We start from the raw sequence: 25849 nt of genomic DNA on the forward strand, positions 1-25849 counted from the left end.
ATGTGTGTGCGTGTGTATATGTGCGCTGGTGTATATGTGTGTGCGTGTGTATATGTGCACTGGTGTATATGTGTGTGCGTGTGTATATGTGTGTACGTGTGTATATGTGCGCTGGTGTATATGTGTGTGCGTGTGTATATGTGCGTGTATATGTGTGTGCGTGTGTATATGTGCGTGTATATGTGTGTGCGTGTGTATATGTGCGCTGGTGTATATGTGCGCTGGTGTATATGTGCGCTGGTGTATATGTGTGTGCGTGTGTATATGTGCGCTGGTGTATATGTGTGTGCGTGTGTATATGTGCGCTGGTGTATATGTGTGCGCTGGTGTATATGTGTGTGGGTGTGTATATGTGCGCTGGTGTATATGTGTGTGCGTGTGTATATGTGCGCTGGTTTATATGTGTGTGCGTGTGTATATGTGCGCTGGTGTATATGTGTGTGCGTGTGTATATGTGTGTGCGTGTGTATATGTGTGTGCGTGTGTATATGTGTGTGCGTGTGTATATGTGGGCTGGTGTATATGTGTGTGTATATGTGTGTATATGTGCGCTGGTGTATATGTGTGTGCGTGTGTATATGTGCGCTGGTGTATATGTGTGTGCGTGTGTATATGTGTGTGCGTGTGTATATGTGTGTGCGTGTATATGTGTGTGCGTGTGTATATGTGTGCTGGTGTATATGTGCGCTGGTGTATATGTGTGTGCGTGTGTATATGTGTGTGCGTGTGTATATGTGTGTGTGTGTGTATATGTGTGTGCGTGTGTATGTGTGTGTGCGCTGGTGTATATGTGTGTGCGTGTGTATATGTGTGTGCGTGTGTATATGGGTGTGCGTGTGTATATGTGCGCTGGTGTATATGTGTGTGCGTGTGTATATGTGCGCTGGTGTATATGTGTGTGCGTGTGTATGTGTGCGCTGGTGTATGTGTGTGCGTGTGCATAAGTGCGCTGGTGTATATGTGTGTGTGCGTGTGTATATGTGCGCTGGTGTATATATATATGTGTGCGTGTGTATATGTGCACTGGTGTATATATGTGTGTGCGTGTGTATATGTGCGCTGGTGTATATATGTGTGTGTATATGTGTGTGCGTGTGTATGTGTGTGTGCGTGTGTATAAGTGCGCTGGTGTATATGTGTGTGCTTGTGTATAAGTGCGCTGGTGTATATGTGTGTGCGTGTGTATATGTGTGTGCGTGTGTATATGTGTGTGCGTGTGTATATGTGCGCTGGTGTATATGTGTGTGCGTGTGTATATGTGCGCTGGTGTATATATGTGTGTGCGTGTGTATATGTGTGTGCGCTGGTGTATATATGTGTGCGTGTGTATATGTGCGCTGGTGTATATGTGTGTGCGTGTGTATATGTGCGCTGGTGTATATGTGTGTGCGTGTGTATAAGTACACTGGTGTATATGTGTGTGCGTGTGTATAAGTGCGCTGGTGTATATGTGTGTGCGTGTGTATATGTGCACTGGTGTATATGTGTGTGCGTGTGTATATGTGCACTGGTGTATATGTGTGTGCATATGTGTGTGCTGGTGTATATGTGCGCTGGTGTATATGTATGTGCACTGATCTATATATGTGTGTGCGTGTGTATATGTGTGTGCACTGGTGTATATGTGTGTGCGTGTGTATGTGTGCATATGTGTGTGCGTGTGTATATGTGTGTGCGTGTGTATATGTGCGCTGGTGTATATGTGCGCTGGTGTATATGTGTGTGCGTGTGTATATGTGCGCTGGTGTATATGTGTGTGCGTGTGTATATGTGTGTGCGTGTGTATATGTGTGTGCGTGTGTGCGTGTGTGTATATGTGTGTGCGTGTGTATATGTGCGCTGGTGTATATGTGTGTGCGTGTGTATATGTGTGTGCGTGTGTATATGTGCGCTGGTGTGTATATGTGTGTGCGTGTGTATATGTGTGCATGTGTATATGTGCACTGGTGTATATGTGTGTGCGTGTGTATATGTGCGCTGGTGTATATGTGTGCGCGTGTGTATATGTGCGCTGGTGTATATGTGTGTGCGTGTGCATATGTGCGCTGGTGTATATGTGTGTGCGTGTGTATATGTGCACTGGTGTATATGTGTGTGCGTGCAGCTGTGTGCCTGTGCGTTAGAGCTTGGGAGGAATTGAAAACCCCAATGAATATGTACAATTGTCTATACGTACTCATTATACATATTTTCTTGCAGCTTTTGCAGTCAGATCTAGCAGAGAAGCAGAATGTAATCATCTTATTGAAGAAACAGATAGAACAGGGTCAAGCAGAGGCAAGAAAGGCGGTAAGTAAAACAGCACAGCACATTCACTTTACTACTGCAAAGTAAGCTCACCACATGAAGAAACACAATGGAGACATTGGTTTCCACCTGAAAAATAATATATTTTTAATTAAAGCATTATAAACAGACACAAGGACGGACGGAAAGACAGATACACAGACAGACAGACAGATCCTTTCACTGGCCACAGGTTTATTTCCATTGCATCTGTAAGCAGATTAGTATCATCATTCAGTTTACAGTGACAAAAAGATGCAATATATTGTGTTAGAATAAACTATATATAAACTAACTTGTATTGCTTTTACAGAAAGTGCAGATGGAGAACTTAGGGAAAGGATTTGACCACCGATTAAACAAAGCACAAGCAAAACAAAGGCATATAATCCAGTCACTAATGAATGAAAATGCTGATTTAAGGTAGGAACTAGGAACAGTCTGTATACTGAAAATAAATATACTCAGTAAAATGTGTGCTCAGTATAGATAAGTAAACCGGTGCTAAAACGCCAATGACAATTGCTACAAAATTAATTATTTGTATATAAGTTTAATTGCGGTTAAGTGTTTTTCCCTTTCCTTTTTCTCCTTTACATCATTTGTACTGAGTCTGGTTTGGGTACCTTATACTTATACCTTATACTAGCTTTTCTATGCAGCAATCAGAAACAAAATGGCTGCCCACATGTGGCTTTCTGAATACTTCTGTCCCTACTTCTGACAGCTGACTTGTCTTTTCATGAATGTAAATAGATTATATAAGATTTGGAATTGTAAAGTCTGCTTAAAGGAACAGTAGGGTCAACATTAATCTTTAATGAAGCAGTTTTAAGCAACTTTTTAATTTACTTCTTTTATCCAATTTGCTTTGTTTTTGTGTGTATCCTTTGTTGAAGATCATATAACTAAGAGACACTTCTGGGAGCTAGCTGCTGATTGGTGGCTGCACATATATGCCTCTTGTCACTGGTGGTGATTGTTATGTTTAGAGTTTTGTAGGGGGTGGGTTTAGGGTATTTAAGGTGTGTGTTATACATATGGTGTACAGTGGGGCAAAAAAGTATTTAGTCAGCCACCAATTGTGCAAGTTCTCCCACTTAAGAAGTTGAGAGAGGCCTGTAATTTTCATCATAGGTATACCTCAACTATGAGAGACAAAATGTGGAAACAAATCCAGACAATCACATTGTCTGATTTGGAAGAAATTTATTTGCAAATTATGGTGGAAAATAAGTATTTGGTCAATATCAAAAGTTCATCTCAATACTTTGTTATATATCTTTTGTTGGCAATGACAGAGGTCAAATGTTTTCTGTAAGTCTTCACAAGGTTGTCACACACTGTTGCTGGTATGTTGGCCCATTCCTGCATGCAGATCTCCTCTAGAGCAGTGATGTTTTGGGGCTGTCGCTTGGCAACACAGACTTTCAACTCCCTCCAAAAGTTTTCTATGGGGTTGAGATCTGGAGACTGGCTAAGCCATTCCAGGACCTTGAAATGCTTCTTACGAAGCCACTCCTTCGTTGCCCGGGCGGTGTGTTTGGGATCATTGTCACGCTGAAAGACCCAGCCACGTTTCATCTTCAATGCCCTTGCTGATGGAAGGAGGTTTGCACTCAAAATCTCACGATACATGGCCCCATTCATTCTTTCATGGACACGGATCAGTCATCCTGTTCCCTTTGCAGAGAAACAGCCCCAAAGCATAATGTTGCCACCCCCATGTTTCACAGTAGGTATGGTGTTCTTTTGCAACTCAGCATTCTCTCTCCTCCAAACACGACGAGTTGTGTTTCTACCAAACAGTTCTACTTTGGTTTCATTTGACCATATGACATTCTCCCAATCCGCTTCTGGATCATCCAAATGCTCTCTAGCATACTTCAGATGGGCCCGGACATGTACTTGCTTAAGCAGGGGGACACGTCTGGCACTGCAGGATCTGAGTCCCTGGCGGCGTAGTGTGTTTCTGATGGTAGCCTTTGTTACATTGGTCCCAGCTCTCTGCAGGTCATTCACTAGGTCCCCCTGTGTGGTTTTGGGATGTTTGCTAACCGTTCTTGTGATCATTTTGACCCCACGGGGTGAGATCTTGCATGGAGCCCCAGATCGAGGGAGATTATCAGTGGTCTTGTATGTCTTCCATTTTTAAATTATTGCTCCCACAGTTGATTTCTTCACACCAAGCTGCTTGCCTATTGCAGATTCAGTCTTCCCAGCCTGGTGCAGGTCTACAATTTTGTTTCTGGTGTCCTTCGACAGCTCTTTGGTCTTCACAATAGTGGAGTTTGGAGTGTGACTGTTTGAGGTTGTGGACAGGTGTCTTTTATACTGATAACAAGTTCAAACAGGTGCCATTAATACAGGTAATGAGTGGAGGACAGAGGAGCCTCTTAAAGAAGAAGATACAGGTCTGTGAGAGCCAGAAATCTTGCTTGTTTGTAAGTGACCAAATACTTATTTTCCACCATATTATGCAAATAATTTATTTCCAAATCAGACAATGTGATTGTCTGGATTTGTTTCCACATTTTGTCTCTCATAGTTGAGGTATACCTATGATGAAAATTATAGGCCTCTCTCATCTTCTTAAGTGGGAGAACTTGCACAATTGGTGGCTGACTAAATACTTTTTTGCCCCACTGTATGTGATATGGCTAAGCCCAACATCTCTTTTGTTTGTCTATGGAGCTGAATAAACAGTGAAACATTGGATGATTAGAGTGGCGCTGCTTCCATCCTTCCTATATTTGGGGATGAATGCAGAGCCCTGAGCAGAGGTGCACCTATACTTTTATACAAATATTGCTCCACAGTAGCTGGACATTTGAAGATTATTGTCATTTGCTCACCAGATGTGCTGAGCTAGAGTCCTGTTGTGATTTGCTCCTTCAACAAAGTATACTAATATAATGAAATATTTGATAATAGAAGTCAATTGGAAAGCTGTTTTAAAGTGTTTGCTCTATCTGAATCATGAACAAAAAAATTAAAGGTACATGAAACTCCAAAATTTTCTTTTATGACTCAGATGATACAATTTAGAGCATACAACTGGGTGGGAACTAGCTGAACACATCTCGTAAACCAGTGACAAGAGACATATGTGTGCAGCCACCAATCAGCAGCTAGCTTTACATATTGCATTGCTGCTCCTTAAACTACCTAGGTATGCTTTTCTGCAGAGAGTACTCAGATAATGAAGGAAATTATATAATTGGCAAGTTGTATGCTCTGTCTGAATCAAGTTTAATTTTCCCTTTGCTGTCCCTTTAGCTTTTTTCATCCATTAGCTTGATATCTATTATTTCTTCATCTAACAGGAGAAAACTCATTGCTAAGAGTGAACAGCTTTTTAGTGAAAAAACAATGGAGGGGTTTAAGACAAGGACGGATCATCCAGTCAGTAGTCAGTATGGTCTGTAGCAGATGACTGTGTTTTTTAGTGTTGTATCCTTTGACAGTACATGGTATGTTGCACAAAAAGAAATACATTGTTTACTTGAATTGTTTGTAATATAAAGTTTATACAATCCTCTATTTATTCTTGTTGTATCTAATAACAGCACATAGTACACCTTTCACAGTGTAGTTTTGTGGCAGTCATTGTATTAATAAGTTCAGTTTAGTTTCTGTTTGTGTCACTTGTTTTCAATAGCACTATAATAAAAATAGAATTTTCATTTGAAAGTGTCCTGTTCTGTTTTGCAAACAATCCAATGTTTGTCTGTTGTTTATATTGTTCATGGAATCCCTGATTTGCCTTTTTAAGTGGCTTGTTTAAATAACTATTTACATTTAAAGAGACAGTTCAGTAAAAGAATAGCAAAAACAAAAAAACATATACCGTTTAGTAAACAAAAATAAAAAACATAACCAGTTTTTCATAACCCCCGCCCCCACACACACACAATTCCAAACTTTTGAAATTCTCATTCAATACAAAAAAGAACGGGATTGGCTGTTATTAGTTAGTCAAACACAGTCAATGTTGACAACTTACATTGATATTCAGTCTCTATTTACCCACAATGGCACAGTTAGCCAATAATGGCTGTTGATCACCAATAACCAAAATAGGTTAATGAGGCTAAGTTTACAGTATGTGTGACTTTTCCAATATCCAATCTGATATGCTTCCAGTATGAAAGTGGTGTTATTTACATTGTGATCCCTCAGATGTTGTAAAAAGGCTTATTGGGAGATGCTAAATACACAAGAAACACAATTGGCAAGAATGGAATCGAACCCCTCTGTTAGAAAAATATGTATTATTTTCTAGACCTGGGACACGACACTAAAAATACCTTTTGAATGTGGTTTATGTTTCTTAATTTGCATCAGCCAATAACAAAGCAGCATGTAGGAGTGTCAGTGCTCTGTCTTCCATGGAAACACTATAGTTTTCATAGTTAAATTTCAGTGGACGTAAGCAGCATAAATAATGAAAGTGCATTGGGAAAGAAATGTTGCGTTTATAGTGGCTTTCAGTTAGGTCACAGATGCAACATAGCTTAGTTCACTAAATATTAGACTTGCTTAAAGTGAATGTAAAGTTGAATGAATGAGTGGCCGCCTTTTAGCTTTTCTTTAGGAAACCCAGACCAGCGATTCTCCACCTGCAGCTCTTCTGTTCTTACCACAGCAATAAAGAAACTGGCTTCCTCCAACTGTTGCATGGCCTCACGAGCTGGACGCTCCGGGGTGCATGCCATGATTGGATTGGGCTTAACGACCAGCGTCGTACAGGGTACGGCGCTGGTCGTTAAGAGGTTAACAGTATTACATATACATAACACTATATATGCACATGTACAAAATACCCACAATCCCTCAGCTCCTATAGCTTCACTATTGTATTGACTTTTGTTTTACACATCTTAAATACATTGACATTTAATACTGTGAAAGGTATTGTTTCCATTACACCATAGGCGGCTCTACCATTAGACCAAAATGGAGGTTGCCTAAGACCTTACATAAACAGGGGCCTCACAGTGTGTCTCTATTTTTTTATGGGGATCATTTTATGTACGGCATGTGGATAAGTAAAAAAGAACATTGTTGGCTCGGAAGCATAGAAAGTGCCTGTGAGCTCTGTCCCTGACATTCTGCTGGTTATTACTGTTTACCCAGGGACTACATGTTCGGTGTTCCAAAATGCAGTGCTGCAAGAAGAGAGGTGTGGCTGAGGGTTTAAATTGTGCATCTTCCTATCCTGCATTTCTAAATACAACCCATGACATTTGTATTCTAAGTGTCTCAAAAATGAGTACCATGTGGGGCAGTTATGGTGCACCGTGTGAATCGCACACAGCAAGTAGACACATATGCATTTTGGTGTGAAGTTCATGTTTTCATCTAGGTCTATTTTGGTTATGTAGCTTACTTGGGTGTTTTAGGGCCAGGGGCCAGATTTTATGTAGACATACTTACAGAGCAGCTTCTGTGTCAGGGATCATTGTTATCTGAGCTCTGATGTGAATAAAAAAATATAGCCTTGTACTCATAGCATGTCAACATCATTGAATTATACTGGCATAGTTCTAAAGTCTTCCCCTTCAGAGCAGTATTTTCTTACTCTGAGAAACTGACCCTGAGTTTTATATTATTTAAATGTTTTTAAGTGACTACTTTATTACATGCCTTACAGTTCTATTTTCTTTTGCTTCAGTATCCAAGTACAGAACAACTGCTTTTAATTTTAATCTCACTTTTTAATTGGGAATAAATTACATTTTTGTTTTTATAGTAAAAAAATAGCAATTATATCAATAACAGACTAAAGCTCTTAGCTTTGCAAGTTATTCTAATGCCATCAATGTATAAAAAAGCCCCAGATACAGGTTAAGAAGGATTTAATAAAAAAAAAAAAAGGAATAGATAGTAGAATATAAGGTCCTTTACCTATATAGCCTGCAACCTTGATATTTAGGCTTGTGGTCAAATTGTTGCACGCCCAGATTTTTTGGTCTGTTGGAGAAATTGCTACAAGAAACTTGTAATTTAAAGTACTAATTCGGATGCAACTTTGGGAAGTGGGAATTAATTCATGTTGAATATTTGCCAAAACCCATAGGAAGGATTTGGGTTTTCAGCAAAATTGAGAGCAATTCATATTTATTTGGTTGATTTTCGCATTTTGTTTCATGTCGAGGGGCTTCATATTTAAGGCCTCACTAACTCAATATAGTTAAACCCCTCTTTCACCTAGAACCATAATGTGTTCTAGGTAAGGTGGCTATTAGATTATCATTGTTATTAATGCTGTTTGTAATGTCACATTCCACAATACATAACATCATGACAAGTGATAGAATAAAAACATAACATATATTCAGACAGAAATATTAGGGCTACCAAGACAATTTATAATCTAAGAAGTATTTGTAAGAGGCAAAGAGTGAGGTCATTTCCTGAAGGCCAGCTCAATGCAGAGTTGGGACCACCAAGGATGGCTAGAGTTCCTTCTTATAGATGTCAAGACTCTTGATAAGGATATCTTCTAGTGTTTAGTGCTGCTAAATGTAATATAGCACATCTTCAGTTATCATGGAAGAAGAGTTTTTTCCTTAGACTGGAACATGGCTGTGGCATTTGCTTCAAGGAGGGATTTTTGTTGCTAACATCCTTATTCACATATGTCAGAATAGACAGAAGATCTTCATCTCTGGGGGAAATATATAGAAGGAAAATAAAGAAATTGCAATTCTCATAATAGATGAAGAGATAACGCAGCATGATTTCTTGCAAAAAAAAGTGTGGTTAGTAAGCATGCAGCTGTGGAACATTGGAGTGGAGTTAAGGTAACGAGAAGGGCATAAGACCCAGCTTTATATACTAGCTTCCTTTTCAAGATCTTTAACCTAATTTAATTATATCATGTTCTCCTTAGTATCCTTCTTTATAGATCAGATCTCCCAACTGTTTCTCTTTTTGAGAGGGATGTCCCAAATTCTGAGCGCTGTCCCTCTGAGACAGCCATATGTACTTATTTGCAGAATTTCCTATAGTCATGCCCATCCAAGACATGCCCACGACTGACCAGACAGGCTCACTGACCAACCAGACACTCAAATGATCACACCCAGCATCTATATGGGACCCCTCCCCATCCCAACAGAGTCCTGCCCACAAAACAGTGACCACTCCCCCGAGTTCCTAATACCTAGTCACAAATGTTAAACGGTGGGATGTATTCATTTGTTGTTATAAATTTCTGCTCTTTTAAAATATACGTTCTTTCTATTGCTGGTAGGGTTGGATTTCTAATAAGGCATAGAGGAGTGCCTGTCTCTGCCAATTATAACTACCAATCAGCTTGCGTCCTTACGTAAGATGGCTGACAGCAGTAAAATAAGGTAATTGCAAGAATTACGCATGCGTGGCATCGAGCTTCCTCCTCACATGTGCATTGATTGCTTGCGGCTGCCTTAACAAAAATGTAAGCTTTAGTTAAAGTCGCTGGCACATCGATGAGCAGGGAGCATGGGGGCACTTCAGATTGTGGTGCCTACAGGCACCTGGGCTGTAAACCCGACCCTGATTGCTGGTGTTTTTTTTTTTTAAATCGAGGGGGAGAATTGGAACCCCAAATATATAGCATGAGATCAGTTAAAGGATTACTTTCTGTTATAATTTTTAAGCTAAACAACTAACATATTAAAGTTAAAAAACATTAATTAAAACCTACTGACCTATATTTTCTCTAAAACGAAGTTTCATAACGTTCTAAAAGTTATATCTTTTATTCACCGATGATGTCACGTTATCCTGCCCACTATTTTCAGCACTGCGTGTTCAAAATACTTAAACCAATAACTTTGTGTTTAAAGCACCATTTTGAAACCTAGGTATTGTAAACGGATTGGTACAGAGCAAAGGATACCCACGGAGTGGGTTTGGAAAACAATTACATTTGCAGACAAGATTTCTGATATACGGTAGAGATATGTTAATGAAATTCTATTGATAAAAAGCGTATTTGGGGTAGTTAGTTAGTAACAGGCATAGAAAATATTTACTTACAGTGGCCCTTTAAGCTTAAAGTAATTGTAAAGTGTAATGAATTACTGCCCAGTATCTAAAAATATTCTTAAAACCCTTGAATTCATTAAAATTTTGATAGATGCTTCATTTTTAAAATATTTTGACGAATCTGACTTCCTCCAATCATTGTGTGCATCATCTGGCGTCCAGCTCGTAGGGCACACAACTATTGGAGGAAGCCGAATTCCTCATTGTTCTGCTAAAGAAAGTAGGATATGTGAGAGGAAGAATGGCTGTATGTTTACCATCACGCAATGGTAAATATTTTAAAAATGAAGGGTCTTTCAACTTTTTAAAATTAAAGTGTCCATGTTTTTAATTATTTTTAGATACTGTGCTTTACAAGCACTTTAAAACACCCAGCTTACGTTTTGATGTTTGAATTTCTAGTTTTTAAAATCTGGTCACTCTACTGTAGTACACAAGTACAGAAATACTTCAAGAAACCACAGGTATTGAATGCTAAATGATGAGGATCCTAATAATGCACTATAAACCCTTTGCAGTCTATCAGTGTCTGTATTGTTTTCAGCTCAGGTGACTTTCTGATGAATTCCATTTCATTACAAGTTAACCATTTAAAGGGGCACATTACTCAATTTGTTATGTCATTCACATGAAAGAGTTTTTATCGATTTATCAGTTGTCTACTTTCTACTAATGCTCAATGGCTGACAGCCAGGCTCATCCTATTAATGCCCATTGACTGATATATACCTCCTACTAATGCCCATTGACTGATATATACATTCTGCTAATGCCCATTGACTAATATATACCTCCTGTTAAAGGGACAGTCAAGGCCAAAATAAACTTTCATGATTCAAATAGGGCATGTAATTTTAAACAACTTTCCAATTTACATTTGTCACCCATTTAGCTTTGTTCTCTTGGTAATCTTAGTTGAAAGCTAAACCTAGGTAGGCTCAAATGCTAATTTCTTAGATCTTGAAGGCCACCTTTAATCTGAATGCATTTTAACAGTGTTTCACAACTAGAGGGCGTTAGTTCATGTGTGTCATATAGATAACATTGAGCTCACACATGTGAAGTTACTTAGGACTCTTAGGAGTCAGCATTGTTTGGCTAAAATGCAACTCTGTAAAAAAAAAAAGAAATAAGGGGGCAGTAAAACGTGTATTATTATAATTGTGTTGGTCATGTAAAACTGAGGAATGGGTAATACATGGATTATCTATCTTTTTAACCAACAAAAATTATGTTGTTGATGCCCATTGACTTATATATACCTCCTATTAATGCTCATTGGTTGATAGGTACTTCCTAATAAGTCTACTGAGCATAAGTGGGAAGTATCTGTAAGAAGTATACAGCAGATATTTGTAGATTAGTAAAAAATTTAAAGGGACATGCTACTAAAATGCTAAATCACTTGATGCAGCATATATGTAAAAAGCTGAGTAAATAATATCACATAAACATCGCTATGCAAAAAAAAGGAATGTTTTTTTACTTCAAAATGTCCTCATTATGCACATCTCATTGTATAGGGACTTTAAGGACCCAATCAGAATATTTGTGCAAGGACGTGAAAAAGAGTGTGCATCTGGCATGTACAGACACAGTCACTATATCCCCCCCACCCCCAGTTTAAGGAAGTTTACTATAAAATCTTGTGAGATTATGGTGAACTCCCACAAGATCACAGTAAAGCAAATCAAGCACTGATGATGCCGATTGGCTGTCCCCCCCCCCCCTTCATACAGATGACAGTAAAAATAGTTGCTTACATTCTTAACTTAAAATTACTTCCTATTAACAGGTATCTGTCATTGCTCTCAAGTGATTTAGCATATTGGTAACGTCCCTTTAACCCCTTAACGACTGAGGACGTGCAGGGTACGTCCTCAGAAAAAAGGCAGTTAACGCCTGAGAACGTACCCTGCACGTCCTCAGTGTGGAAAGCAGCTGGAAGCGATCCTGCTCGCTTCCAGCTGCTTTCCGGTTATTGCAGTGATGCCTCGATATGGAGGCATCCTGCAATAACCTTTGTAAGCCATCCGGTGCAGAGAGAGCCACTCTGTGGCCCTCTCTGCACCGGAGATCGGTGGCTTACTGCGTTGGTGGGTGGGAGCCGGACCGGGAGGCGGGTGGCGGCCATCGATGGCCCTGGTTATGTGAAGGGGGGCGGGATCGTGGGCGGGGGTGGCTGGGGGCGCGCACGGGCGCGCGCACGTGCACTGGAGGGTGGGGGCGGGCGCGTGCACGGGGAGGGAGTGGGTGGGAACCGCTACACTACAGAAAATTTTGAAAATTAAAAATGTTGAAAGTAAAAAACAAACAAAAAACAAACGATCAGCAAGGTGGTGGGGGTTTGTCTGTGTGGGGGTGGGGGAAGCTACACTACAGAAAAGAAAAACAAAACAAAAAAGCACTTTTTATTGCACTTTTTATTGCAAACTGGGTACTGGCAGACAGCTGCCAGTACCCAAGATGGCCCCCAATAAGGCAGAGGGGAGGGTTAGAGAGCGGTTTTGGGGGGGATCAGGGAGGTTGGGGGCTAAGGGGGGGATCCTACACAGTAGCATATGTACATATGTTAAAAAAAATTTTTTTTTTTTTTAAAAACCCCTTTTATTTTAGTACTGGCAGACTTTCTGCCAGTACTTAAGATGGCGGGGACAATTGTGGGGGAGGGAAGGGAGCTGTTTGGGAGGGATCAGGGGGTGGGATGTGTCAGATGGGAGGCTGATCTCTACACTAAAGCTAAAATTAACCCTGCAAGCTCCCTACAAACTCCCTAATTAACCCCTTCACTGCTAGCCATAATACATGTGTGAGGCGCAGCAGGATTTAGCGGCCTTCTAATTACCAGAAAGCAACGCCAAAGTCATATATGTCTGCTATTTCTGAACAAAGGGGATCCCAGACAAGCATTTACAACCATTTGTGCCATAATTGCACAAGCTGTTTGTAAATGATTTCAGTGAGAAACCTAAAATTGTGAAAAATTGTAAGTTTTTTTTAATTTGATCGCATTTGGTGGTGAAATGGTGGCATGAAATATACCAAAATGTGCCTAGATCAATACTTGGGGTTGTCTACTACACTACACTAAAGCTAAAATTAACCCTACAAGCTCCCTAAAAGCTCCCTAATTAACCCCTTAACTGCTGGGCATAATACACTTGTGGTGCGCAGTGGCATTTAGCGGCCTTCTAATTACCAAAAAGCAACGCCAAAGCCATACATGTCTGCTATTTCTGAACAAAGGGGATGCTAGAGAAGAATTTACAACCATTTATGCCATAATTGCACAAGTTGTTTGTAAATAATTTCAGTGAGAAACCGAAAGTTTGTGAAAAAATTTGTGAAAAAGTGAACGATTTTTTTGGATTTGATCGCATTTGGCGGTGAAATGGTGGTATGAAATATACCAAAATTGGCCTAGATCAATACTTTGGGATGTCTACTAAAAAAAAATATATACATGTCAAGGGATATTCAGGGATTCCTGAAAGATATTAGTGTTCTAATGTAACTAGCGCTAATTTTGGAAAAAAATGGTTTGGAAATAGCAAAGTGCTACTTGTATTTATGGCCCTATAACTTGCAAAAAAAGCAAAGAACATGTAAACATTGGGTATTTCTAAACTCAGGACAAAATTTAGAAACTATTTAGCATGGGTGTTTTTTGGTGGTTTTAGATATGTAACAGATTTTGGGGGTCAAAGTTAGAAAAAGTGTGTTTTTTTCCATTTTCCTCATATTTTATCATTTTTTTTATAGTAAATTATAAGATATGATGAAAATAATGGTATCGTTAGAAAGTCCATTTAATGGCGAGAAAAACGGTATATAATATGTGTGGCTACAGTAAATGAGTAAGAAGAAAATTACAGCTAAACACAAACACTGCAAAAATGTAAAAATATCCTTGGTCCCAAACGGACAGAAAATGGAAAAGTGCTGTCGTCATTAAGGGGTTAAACAGCTTTTACTTGATATTTTTCAGGCAAAATGGCAACATGTTTAAATTCTGCTCTATCGTATGAATGTGGTAAAAAAAATATAATATGCTACATCTTTAAGCAATTCAAATTATGTATGTGAAAATAATTGAAAAAGTAGTGGCAACTCATCTATCACGCCTGAACATATTCGATCGTTTCCAGTCAGACTTCAGATGCCGCCACAGCACTGAAACAGCGCTAGTCTGAGTGCTAAATGATCTCCTCATGGTAAGAGACAAAGGTGATTACTCCATTCTAATCCTCCTGGATCTCTCATCTGCATTTGACACCATTGACCATAGGATTCTAATAGAGCGCTTGCAGCACATCTGTGGTCTAAGAGGCACAGTCCTTAACTAGTTTAAATCTTTCCTTGCTGGTAGATCACAGGAAGTAATATTAGGATCAAGCTTATCAGCACCAACAGAACTGGCCTGCGGAGTTCCACAAGTATCCATCCTGTCTCCCATGCTATTCACAACTGACATGGCCTAAGGTATCATTGTTACGCTGATGATACACAATTCTACTTCTTTTTTGCTCCAGATACTACAGACCCAACATGCTGCATAAAGAGTTGCTTAACAGACCTCATAGAATGGATAAAGGTATTAGTAAGTGTATGTGTCTAAAGCGCCTCAAATAGGCTAAGTGTCGACGAAGGGTTGATGTACTAAAAGCAAGTTTAATTAATAGCAGGTAGAGTAATACTTAATTCTTCCAAAGAAGATTAAAAAATAGCACAGGGTAGCAGTGAGTGTGGAATTTAAAAAGTTATTTAATAAAAAAGTTTTAAAACTTTTTTATTAAATACATTTTTTTATTAAATAACTTCTTTTAAATTCCACACTCACTGCTACCCTGTGCTATTTTTTAATCTTCTTTGGAAGAATTAATTATTACTCTACCTGCTATTTGTTTTAATAATTGCTGTTGCTACCTACTGGTGACACTATATATTATCCTCTAAGTCAGGGCTGGAACAATACGCCTGACTGTGAATATCCTTTTTTCCATTTTTTGATCACTGTGTGTCTTTTGGCTACTATTAAGGAGCCTGACCTTTTTCTGCAAGCCGTCTCTACCAAACTCCCCCTGGTGGGATCAAAAGTACCCTGCGCTCATCTCTCCTGGACTCCCCCTGGTGGGATAGAGGGACCCCGCTACTACTCTCCTGTGGGAACATCCATTATACTGCCTGAGTGTCTACCGGACGACTTGAGGTTCCGGACTGCTCAATTTGCACAACTGTGCTTTATACCACGTGAGTAGCTATTTGGCTAACTTTAATATTTTGGATCCTGATCGCCTGACCTGCACTATGTGGCACCCTCTATGTTTTGTTTTCTAGGATATCGGGACGTGTTACTGTGGCATAACACACCAAAGGAGCTGCCTAAATGTTTATCATCAATAATTTTGGAACACTATATGGGAATTTTTTGAACACTGGTTTTATTCAAAGACACTTTTGTTTTAATTTCAAACATTAGTTATTATTTTTTAATCTTTAGTTATTATTATTCCTTATTTGGAATACACTTATCTATATGTGATTCATTACGTATTTTCACCTGTTTTTGCTAATGTTATTGTTATTCACAATCCTGTGATATACATCCTAATGTTATTGTTATTCACAATCCTGTGATATACATCCTAATGTTATTGTTATTCACAATCCTGTGATATACATCCTAATGTTATTGTTATTCACAATCCTGTGATATACATCCTAATGTTATTGCTATTCACAATCCTGTGATATACATCCTAATGTTATTGTTATTCACAATCCTGTGATATACATCCTAATGTTATTGTTATTCACAATCCTGTGATATACATCCTAATGTTATTGTTATTCACAATCCTGTGATATACATCATAATGTTATTGTTATTCACAATCCTATGATATACATACTAATGTTATTGTTAATCACAATCCTGTGATATACATACTAATGTTATTGTTAATCACAATCCTGTGATATACATACTAATGTTATTGTTATTCACAATCCTGTGATATACATACTAATGTTATTGTTATTGGTAATCACAATCCTGTGATATACATACTAATGTTATTGTTAATCACAATCCTGTGATATACATGCTAATGTTATTGTTATTCACAACCCTGTGATATACATCCTAATGTTATTGTTATTCACAATCCTGTTATATATATCCTAATGTTATTGTTATTCACAATCCTGTGATATACATCCTAATGTTATTGTTATTCACAATCCTGTGATATACATCCTAATGTTATTGTTATTCACAATCCTGTGATACACATCAGGATACTCATTTTATCTGGTTCACTTTTATTATTACTTTTTGAGTGTATTTTATAGCTGACATTTAGTCAACCCACGATTTTGTGCATACACTAATAATTTATCCAACACTATTAGAGCATTATTTTTAGAGTAATTTTGAATAGTTTATACACTTGAGCACCTGGCGCCTCTTATCTCTTACCCGGTTAGTCCCACTGGTTGTGTTTTTTCATCTGCTCAAGTTTAATTAAGAACTTCCCTAATATCACATGTGAAATTTAGGTAGCATGATACAATATGAGCTCCAACTCCAAAATACAATGAAATACAATAAAATTCAATAAAAAGTGGATCCACAATATCGCAATTTAAGCAATATTACATCCGTTAAAAAGGTTTAAAAGTGTAAGCATGAGATTCTAATAAGGGTTAGGAACCAATGCTGGTTGAGGGGCAGATATTCCCTTTCAAATGATGGAATTTGGAATTGTGTGATGCAGTGTTAACACCTGTCAATGAGTTATGGATGGTATTAATTACCTATTGGAATTGGTTGACAGTTGACTGTATGTGCCAATTAATAAAAGTGTAAAACAAAAATAGATAAAAATTTTTAGAAAGTGATTTAAAAATATAAAAAGTGATCACAATTGTGAAAAAAAGTCATTTGAAAAAATGTTCAAATGACTGTGAATGGGAATGTAAAAAAAGGGTCTTTGATAGAAAAATAAATGAAAAAATCTTAGTGGAAAAATAAGTGTAAGTAAAAATGTGACAAAAAAGAGAGCAAAGTTTTAGGGTTGTAATCCAATGATGCATTCAGTTAGTGTGGACAAATAATTTGCACTTAGTCTGTGTGAACAAATAATAATGTGAAATTGAAATCAGTCAAAAACAACCTTATTTCTTGGCAGTGAGAGTCCCCGTTGATTCCTGGTGGTGAGAACCCACTCGACAGTCCCTAAGTTTTTCCCAGTGGATAAATTGGAAATCCTGTTCCTGATGGAGAGAACCTTTGGGCCTGGATAAAGGATCCTATTGTTTACTTAGTATAATATTGTCAATGTCCTTAATTAACAGCAAATTCAGGCTGCTTGACCAGCATCTAGGTATGTATATTTCTAATTAGTTGTTAAAAGGGGTGTGTTTTATTATTTGCCCATCTTGCCAAGATTATTTTATTGGCAACATGAGGACTGTGGTTGAAGATGTCATATTTAAATGCCCTATAATTTGGTAATAAGAATATTACAGGTTGAGCTGAGAGACATACCTGCTCTTTTGTTAGTTTTGTCAGCCAATAAGAGATTCTATGCCAAAACCTTTTCAATTTAGGGCAGTCCCACAATAGGGAGATCCAATCCGGTGAGACATAACTGCATTTGGTGCAAATGTTTTTAGCCCCTGGTAAACACTTAGAGCAGAGAGTACCAGGCGTGATATAGGCTTGTTGCCGAAGAATTCTTTCAAGAATTCTGTCTTAATTTCTTTAGTATCTGATGTTAAGTGGGATTGAGAATTGATGGCCATTATATAAGATTTGGAAATATATAGTTTAACCAAATTTGCTAATAGTTTGCCAGATTTGTTGCCATGTCTATAATAATGACCCTGTCTATGTATGTTAAATTTGTTGTCTTATTGAACTAGAAAGCTGTCTCTGGTTTGTTAAAGGTCGTAGTAATTTTGCTTGGATATAGGTGTAGGGTCAGAAAGATATTTATTGTATGCTTCTGTAAGTTTTGAAAGGAATTATTTGTCTACCCTTTTAATGCTTTTGTTATAGTGTGCTGTAAAAGACATTATATGTCCTCTCATTACTGCCTTTGAGGCTTGCCAGAACAAGTCAGGGTTGTCTATGTGTTGGTCATTATCTGATGTATACTGTATCCAGGAGGCCTTGAGGTTCTGGTGGAAATTTAAGTTGCTGTATAAGTAGGATGGGAATCTCCATGTTTTTTCAGGAGCTTTGAGGGGTAATGGTTGAAGCATAAGACTGATTGGGACATGGTCTGAGATTGTTATTCGTCCTATTTGTGTGAGATGAATCTGGGGTGTTATCGTAGAGGAGGTTAAAAAATAATCAATTCTCAATATTGTGTTATGCATCTTAGAAATACAAGTGTAATCCCTACCATTCAGGTTTTGCGCCGTCCAAACATCTAAAAGATCTAAAGTTTCTTTAAAGGATTTGATCAGGGTCACTTCCCTTTTATATCTGGCTGTGTGTTTTTTTAGGTTCTTGATATGGTAGGGTCTTTAAACCTAGAGAAAAGAAATGATTGGAACATTTCTAGGGTATACCCTAAAGCTATCCTAGAATGACCGTCCATTCTCCCAATGACGGTTAAAAAAGTGGGTACTAAAAAATCTGGGAATAGGATGCGCTAAAAAGCTAGGGTATGGACATATACCATGGGCTGTTTTTTAAACTGGGTTTTCCTATTTTGAGCTAAATACTCCTATTGGTTAATTCAAATATTCTTACACCTTCATAAAAAAGTTCCAACTTTTATGACTTCATTTAAAAATATTTAAAAAACACTTAGAAATACATATGATAAAAAATCACTTGGTTAAAAACACTTCTAGTGCTTTTGGCAATTCCAGTTATAATTGCTTTGTAAACAGTGCTTATAAATATAATGCAGTGCTTTGAAATATGGATGCTCTGTATATACCAAATACACCAAATAAATTCAGATAAATTCATTCATATAATTTCATTCACATAAATTAATTTAGATAAGATCTAGCACATAAGATCTAACACATTCATACAAACATATATATAAAATACGATTTTCTCTTTCCATTTCCCAACTTTGATTAACTGCTAGCAGATTAGCTGTTTGTATGTGTACGTAGTTGTGGCCACAAACTAAATGTCAATCAAAATAAGTCTCAGATGCTGAGCTCTGGCTATTTCCTTTCAATGAGTATGTGTATTCTTTGGGTATAGAACTTCCGTGTATGTTTGTGTGATTGTTACCGGTTTTATCCCAGATCCTCTTACCCGACCTCTCTGACTCCTTAGGTTATGGAAGGGTGCTTGTGACTTTGTTCCAATGTTTGTTGGTAATTCGCCGGTTCTCCGATCTCAGTGTCACAGCGTTCTCTCACTTCCTCAGTTAAACCTTCTACCCAATCTCGAACCTGTGTTTGCTCACATGATTTTGGTATGTACAGAGCATCCATATTTCAAAGCACTGCATTATATTTATAAGCACTGTTTACATAGCAATTATAACTGGAATTGCCAACAAGCACTAGAAGTGTTTTTTACCAAGTGTTTTTTTACCATATGTATTTCTAAGAAGTATTTTTTACCACATGTTTTTCTAAATATATTGTATAACTAGTAAATATTTTTTAAATGAAGTTATAAGAATTGAAACTTTTTTATGAAGGTGTAAGAATATTTGAATTAACCAATAGGAGTATTTAGCTCAAAATAGGAATATCCAATTTAAAAAAACAGCCCATGGTATATGTCCATACCCTAGCTTTTTGTAGCACATCCTATTACCAGATTTTTTTGGGTCTTTAATCCTGTCCAGGGGTAGGGCCTGAGTCATATTAAAGTATCCCCCACATAATTATAAGAGCATTATATGTGGCCAGTTTAGCTAACAGTGTTGTCCAAAATATGGAGCAATGCTCATTAGGGCTATAAACATTACAGATGGTGTAGGTGAAAGTGTTAACATGTAGGAGAGCAATGATATATCTGCCTTTCTGTTCTTCCTCAACCAGTGAAACAATATATCAAAAGGTCCTGTCTTCCCAAAATGGCAACTCCTCTTTTTCTACCCTCAGTTGGAGAATATAGTATCTGACCTACCCAGCAAGTTTTTAATTTTTCATGTTCCTCTGCAGATAATTTAGTTTCCTGGAGCAGCGCTAAATCTGTTTGTAGTGATATATAGCCAGTTTGTCCTGGTAATTCAAACACTTGAAAATAACTTGGCACAGCCTCTCTTGCTTTGAGTTGCCTAGATGCCTATCAGGGCCTATGTGGTGTGATCAGATAATCTGAAGGCATTCCAAGAAGTTTACAGAGGGTGGAGACTGCGAAGTCCAGCAGGTCTTTGTCTCTGACAGTTTCGGCACTCCCACAATACGCAGGTTGTTTCGCCTACTGCGACTAAGTCCTCCACTTTGTCTTGTAGGTATTGTTTTTTTTAATACATTTTTTAGTGAACCTAACGATTTCTGTTGCCTGTCTTCAACTCCCGAAATTCTTTGTTCTGCAGCTGGGAGCTGTGTGGAAAACAGTTTGACTTTGCTGGTCAGTGTATCTACCCCAGACTGTAGAGTCCATTTTTGGCAAGAAAAAAGCCTTACGTTGCTGCAGTAGTGTGCTCTGATGCCATGAATAACTGCTTCCATTTTCTAGTTGAGAAGTATTTGTCACATGGATTTCTGCAGTGTGTCTCAGCTTCTTTTCTTGTGTTTTTGATCTGTGACTCATGGTGTCTTTTATAGGTGGGGACAGCCTTTGGAAATATTTGTCAACTTTCATAGAACAAAAAGGTAGGGAATTTGTCAGGTGTTAAACTGTATTTAGGCCACTAGATGGTGCTCATTCAAATTATTTAAATTTGCAAAAAGTCAAAACAGTTGAAGTGTATATACAAAAGGAAATCTTCTAAGGTGGTACAAGTTCAGTCCAGAGTTCGGAATGTGTGACCCACTATGTTGCAACTACACCGTGTAGCTATATTTATATTTACAAGGAGGGGCCGCTAGCTAATTGAGCACTACTTCCACCTCAAAATAATGCATACAGGCAATGTGTGTTGTTTGGGAGTCTGATTATATGGTATATAAATCAGGTCAGGTAGCTTTGCAGACCCCCAAGTTGCTATGTATTGATGAAGCCATTGTCAGTTTGAACCTGTGAGTGGTTATACAGGTCATAAGTGACGCTACCTCTTTCCCCCTCAACAGTTAGTGGCTGCTCTCTTTGGCGTTGGGCAAATGCTGGACTCCACTATGCTGCGCTTCACACCCGTGCTGCAGTGCAGATTAAAGTGAGCTGGCTGGTGGAACCGTGTCCCAAAATGGCGTCTGTTCACGCTCTTTCCTCCTCTCCCTTCTTGAATGAGAGTCGGTGTTGGTGTCTGTCATGCAGAGTACACAAGCAGAGTTGTTTCCCACCTCTCGTTCAGCTGTATTGTGGTGTGTCTTTGGTCTCAGCTGAGACACAGGCTATGGGGGAGATCAGTGGAGCCGCTTCCTAATATGGTGCCCGTTCGCGCCTCTTCGTCGCTCCTTCCTTTGACCAGGACTGATTTTAGTGTCCTATGTGTGTGAATTTCAGCCAGGATGTGTCGGCGGTGATGTCGACTGTCTTCCTGGCAAGAAGGAGACACATGGACGACCGGGAAAGCAGTATTTGTTACGTTTGTGAGGAAAAGTTACGGAGCTCTGCTCTGCTGCTGCTTTCCAGTCGCTCTGCCCTCTAAAGGACCAGCGGCATACCCCATACGTCGCTGCAGTCCTGGGCTTCTCTCAAAATAGCAAGATTGCGCTATTTCTGCATGCCCCATGAGTGGGGCACTGCAGAAATAGATTTGCAGAGTTGTCGATGCAGCTCTGCATCGCACATCGGTGGTGCCAATCGTTGGTGGGAGCAATAGCAGGGAGGCGGGAGGGTAGCCCATCGCTAGAGCTTTTCCAGTCCAGCGGGATGTCTTTCGTTAATGCGAGGGAGCACGAGCGTGCGTGTGCGCCCGTTTCAGATCACTGTAAAGTGATTGTGTGAGGGAAGGTTGGAGAGGAATGGGGGAATAAATGTGAGGGAATAAAGGTTGGGAAAGGGATCTGGGTGCGTGATAGGGAGGGGGTGCAATAAATGATGGGGTTAAAAAAGAAAAAGCCAAATTTTATTGCAAAGTGTGTACTGGCAGATAGCTGCCAGTACCCAAGATGGCGGCAATTAGGTAAAGGGGGGAGGGTTTACAGAGCTGTTTGGGGGGGGGGGTTGAGGGAGGTTGGGGGCTAAGGGGGGGATCCAACACTGCAGAATACTTATTTATATATATATATATATATATATATATATATATCTTTTATTTTAGTACTGGCAGACTTTCTGACAGTGCTTCAGATGGGGGTGACAATTGTGAGGTGGGGGAGTCAGGGAGGGATCAGAGGATGGGATGTGTCAGGTGGGAGGCTGATCTCTACACTAAAGCTAAAATTAACCCTACAAGCTACAATACAAGTGTGGTGCGCAGCAGCATTCAGCGGCCTTCTAATTACCAAAAAGTAATGCTAAAGCCATAAATGTCTGCTATTTCTGAACAAAGGGGATCCTAGAGAAGCATTTACAACCATTTGTGCCATAATAGCACAAGCTGTTTGTAAATAATTTCAGTGAGAAACCTAAAGTTTGTGAAAAAGTTAGTGAAAAAGTGAATGATTTTTATTTATTTGATCGCATTTGGTGGTGAAATGGTGGCATGAAATATACCAAAATGGACCTAGATCAATATTTTGGGTTGTCAAGGGATATTCAGGGATTCCTAACATATATCAGTGTTACAATGGGGGAAAAAAGGTTTGGAAATAACAAAGTGCTACTTGTATTTATTGCCCTATAACTTGCAAAAACAACAAAGAACATGTAAACATTGGGCATTTCTAAACTCAGGACAAAATTTAGAAACTATTTAGCATGGGTGATTTTTGGTGGTTGTAAAGGTGTAACAGAATTTTGGGGTCAAAGTTTGAAAAAGTGTGTTTGTTTTAATTTTTACATCATATTTTATAATTTTTTTATAGTAAATTATAAGATATGATGAAAATAATGCTATCTTTAGAAAGTCCATTTCATGGCGAGAAAAACTGTATATAATATGCGTGGGTACAGTAAACAAGTAAGAGGAAAATTACAGCTAAACGCAAACACAGCAGAAATGTAAAAACAGCCCTGGTCCTTAAGGGTAAGAAATTGAAAAATGGTCTGGTCCTTAAGGGGTTAAAGAGTAAATGTCGGCACGTTTCTATATTCCGCCGCCATTCTTGGCATTATATATATTGCCTCGCAGTACTTTCGATCATTGGGGCCTTAGTAACAAATGCTTTCATTTTCCTTTCTTATAAAATTTAGCTTTTGTTTTTGGGTATTTTTGTTCTTTTTACAAATGGATATTCCTGTTTTGATTAAATTACATTTACAACAATTGCACAGGTGTATGCCTTTCCACAAGTAGGGTTGTGGGAATCAGCCACTGAACAATAGTAGAAAATACTTAGCAGTCATCCATTACTAGCAATAAGTAACTATCAGCAAATCAACATTAGCAGGCAGTATCTATCAGCCAGTCAGCATTAAAGGAAGTAACTATCAGTCAGTGAGTATTAGCAGGAAGAACATTTCAGGCAATGAATAATAATTATACACTAATACTACTGTATCAGCATCAGTTTACATTTAACCAACTCTGTAGTCTCGCTAAACATTGATGCTCTAACAAATCACCTGAGACAAAGCTTCTGCAGATGTTCACATAGAGACTGTATGTACCACGATCCAAGAGTGGGGCTTCTGTAGGACACATGGTGAATAGTGGTTGCCATTCCTAACAGGAAATCTGGTTCATCAGGAATTAACTTATCATCTGGGAGTCTAGAAAGTCCACTACAGGCATCAGCTTCCATCTCCACTGACACATGGGCATTGTGCCCTTGGCATGCTTGAATGAAGAAGATCTTTGGCTTCTCAGTAAGAGAAGGGCATCTTGTCTTGGTGAAGCATGAAGTGAGATCAGAAATGCTTACAGTTTGCCCATTGCATCCATAAATCACCCCTTTGTCCCCATGAGAGAGGATACAGCAGATGAAACAATCTCTCTGAGCATGGTCTTGTTTACTGTATGAGTCAATAGTCTGGGTAATTTGCTCTGCAAAAAGATTATCTTTTTCATCTATCTCAAAGTGAAGCCTGGTGAAGACTTGATATAAGGACGCTTTAGGAGAAGGAAACAAAATAAGTAATATGTCATTATTAACCCATGTATAAAATACATATCATATATAATATATATTCAGAGGTAAAAACAATGCCAATAAAACATTAAAAGCATAAACATTCCATATTAAGCTCCCCAGTACAAAATATATTATTACATTCTGTAGGTGGAGGAGTTTTATGTAAGAATTTCCCATAGTTTATAATATTTAACCTATGTTTTTGCCACTAATTTTTTTAGGTTCTTTTGTTCAACCAAATATTAATTTGGGTAGAGATATGTAACATGTAATATGATCTTACTATACTGGCTGGTGCTTTTTTTTTTACATTTCTTGGCTGGGAAAAACATAATTGCTTTGCAAGTTATAACTCTTACAGAGAAGCTTCATGGCTGCTCAAATGATCTAAGTTCTTTTTTACATCCAGGAGAGGGGCAGGGCTCACCATAGAATCCCTGCTCCACTCCTGCCTATCCCTAAAATAAAGGTTAAATATTATGATTTCTAAAAATCGAAGGCCAATGTCATGAACAACATAGCACCTAGTTTTAGGGGCTCTTGTAGTGTGGAGTTCTGTCTTCCTCTTACGCACTAAGGTAAACTGTTGCAAGTACTCACTGCTTGGCTACAGCACAATACAGCTAATAGAAATGTTAATACATTTTGAAGAAAACTGGATAAATATTTTGTAGTGAAAGGGAAATTAAATATATATTTTTAATTTATGCATCACAATTTTTTCACTGAATTACCAAAAACACATAAATGTTATTTTATTTGAAAAAGATCTATTCTTTGGCAGGCAAAGGACATACTCCTTGAAAGTTGTTGCTTTTCTGTGGCCATAGAGACAGACATAAACAATCTCCTGCACTGTTAAATAATCACTGTGCAGCATCTTAAATTACTGGAAAAACAGACAAAATAAAAAAAAGAAAAGGGAATTGCAAAGTCCTTTAATTATGCAGTTATAAAAATATTATTAGTCATTAAATGTAAACAGACTGGTTGGTGAGATATAAAAAGTTTAGGGCCAGATTACGAGTGAAGAGCTAACAGTTACGTGACTGCGATAAGGGGTTTATTGCGGGTGTTTGCTAGCATCGGGTTTCTCGTTCATATTATAAGTAGAAAGCAAAATGCTATAGCTTGAGCTCAATCGCGATTTATGCTAGAATAATTACCGCATCCTCAGAGCTCTGGTTAACTGTTTTGCGAAACAAAAAAGTGTCACAAAACACTTAAAAAATACATTACAAAG

At 38.4% G+C, this 25849-nt stretch overlaps 1 protein-coding gene across 1 annotated transcript in view; it reads right to left on the reverse strand.

Moving 5' to 3' along the window:
- Nucleotides 1-7985: 7985 nt before the first annotated feature.
- The window catches only part of LOC128638821 (caspase-8-like), a 79015-nt gene continuing 61151 nt past the window's right edge, over nucleotides 7986-25849 (reverse strand). The window contains exons 6-7 of the mRNA XM_053690958.1: nucleotides 24098-24584; nucleotides 7986-8959 (exon numbers count right to left, since the gene is read on the reverse strand). Coding sequence (XP_053546933.1) covers nucleotides 8833-8959; nucleotides 24098-24584 — 614 coding nt within the window. The 3' untranslated portion in view covers nucleotides 7986-8832. The remainder of the gene's footprint in view (nucleotides 8960-24097; nucleotides 24585-25849) is intronic.

Source organism: Bombina bombina, chromosome 1 (genome assembly GCF_027579735.1).
Source record: "Bombina bombina isolate aBomBom1 chromosome 1, aBomBom1.pri, whole genome shotgun sequence".
Lineage (NCBI taxonomy): Eukaryota > Metazoa > Chordata > Amphibia > Anura > Bombinatoridae > Bombina > Bombina bombina.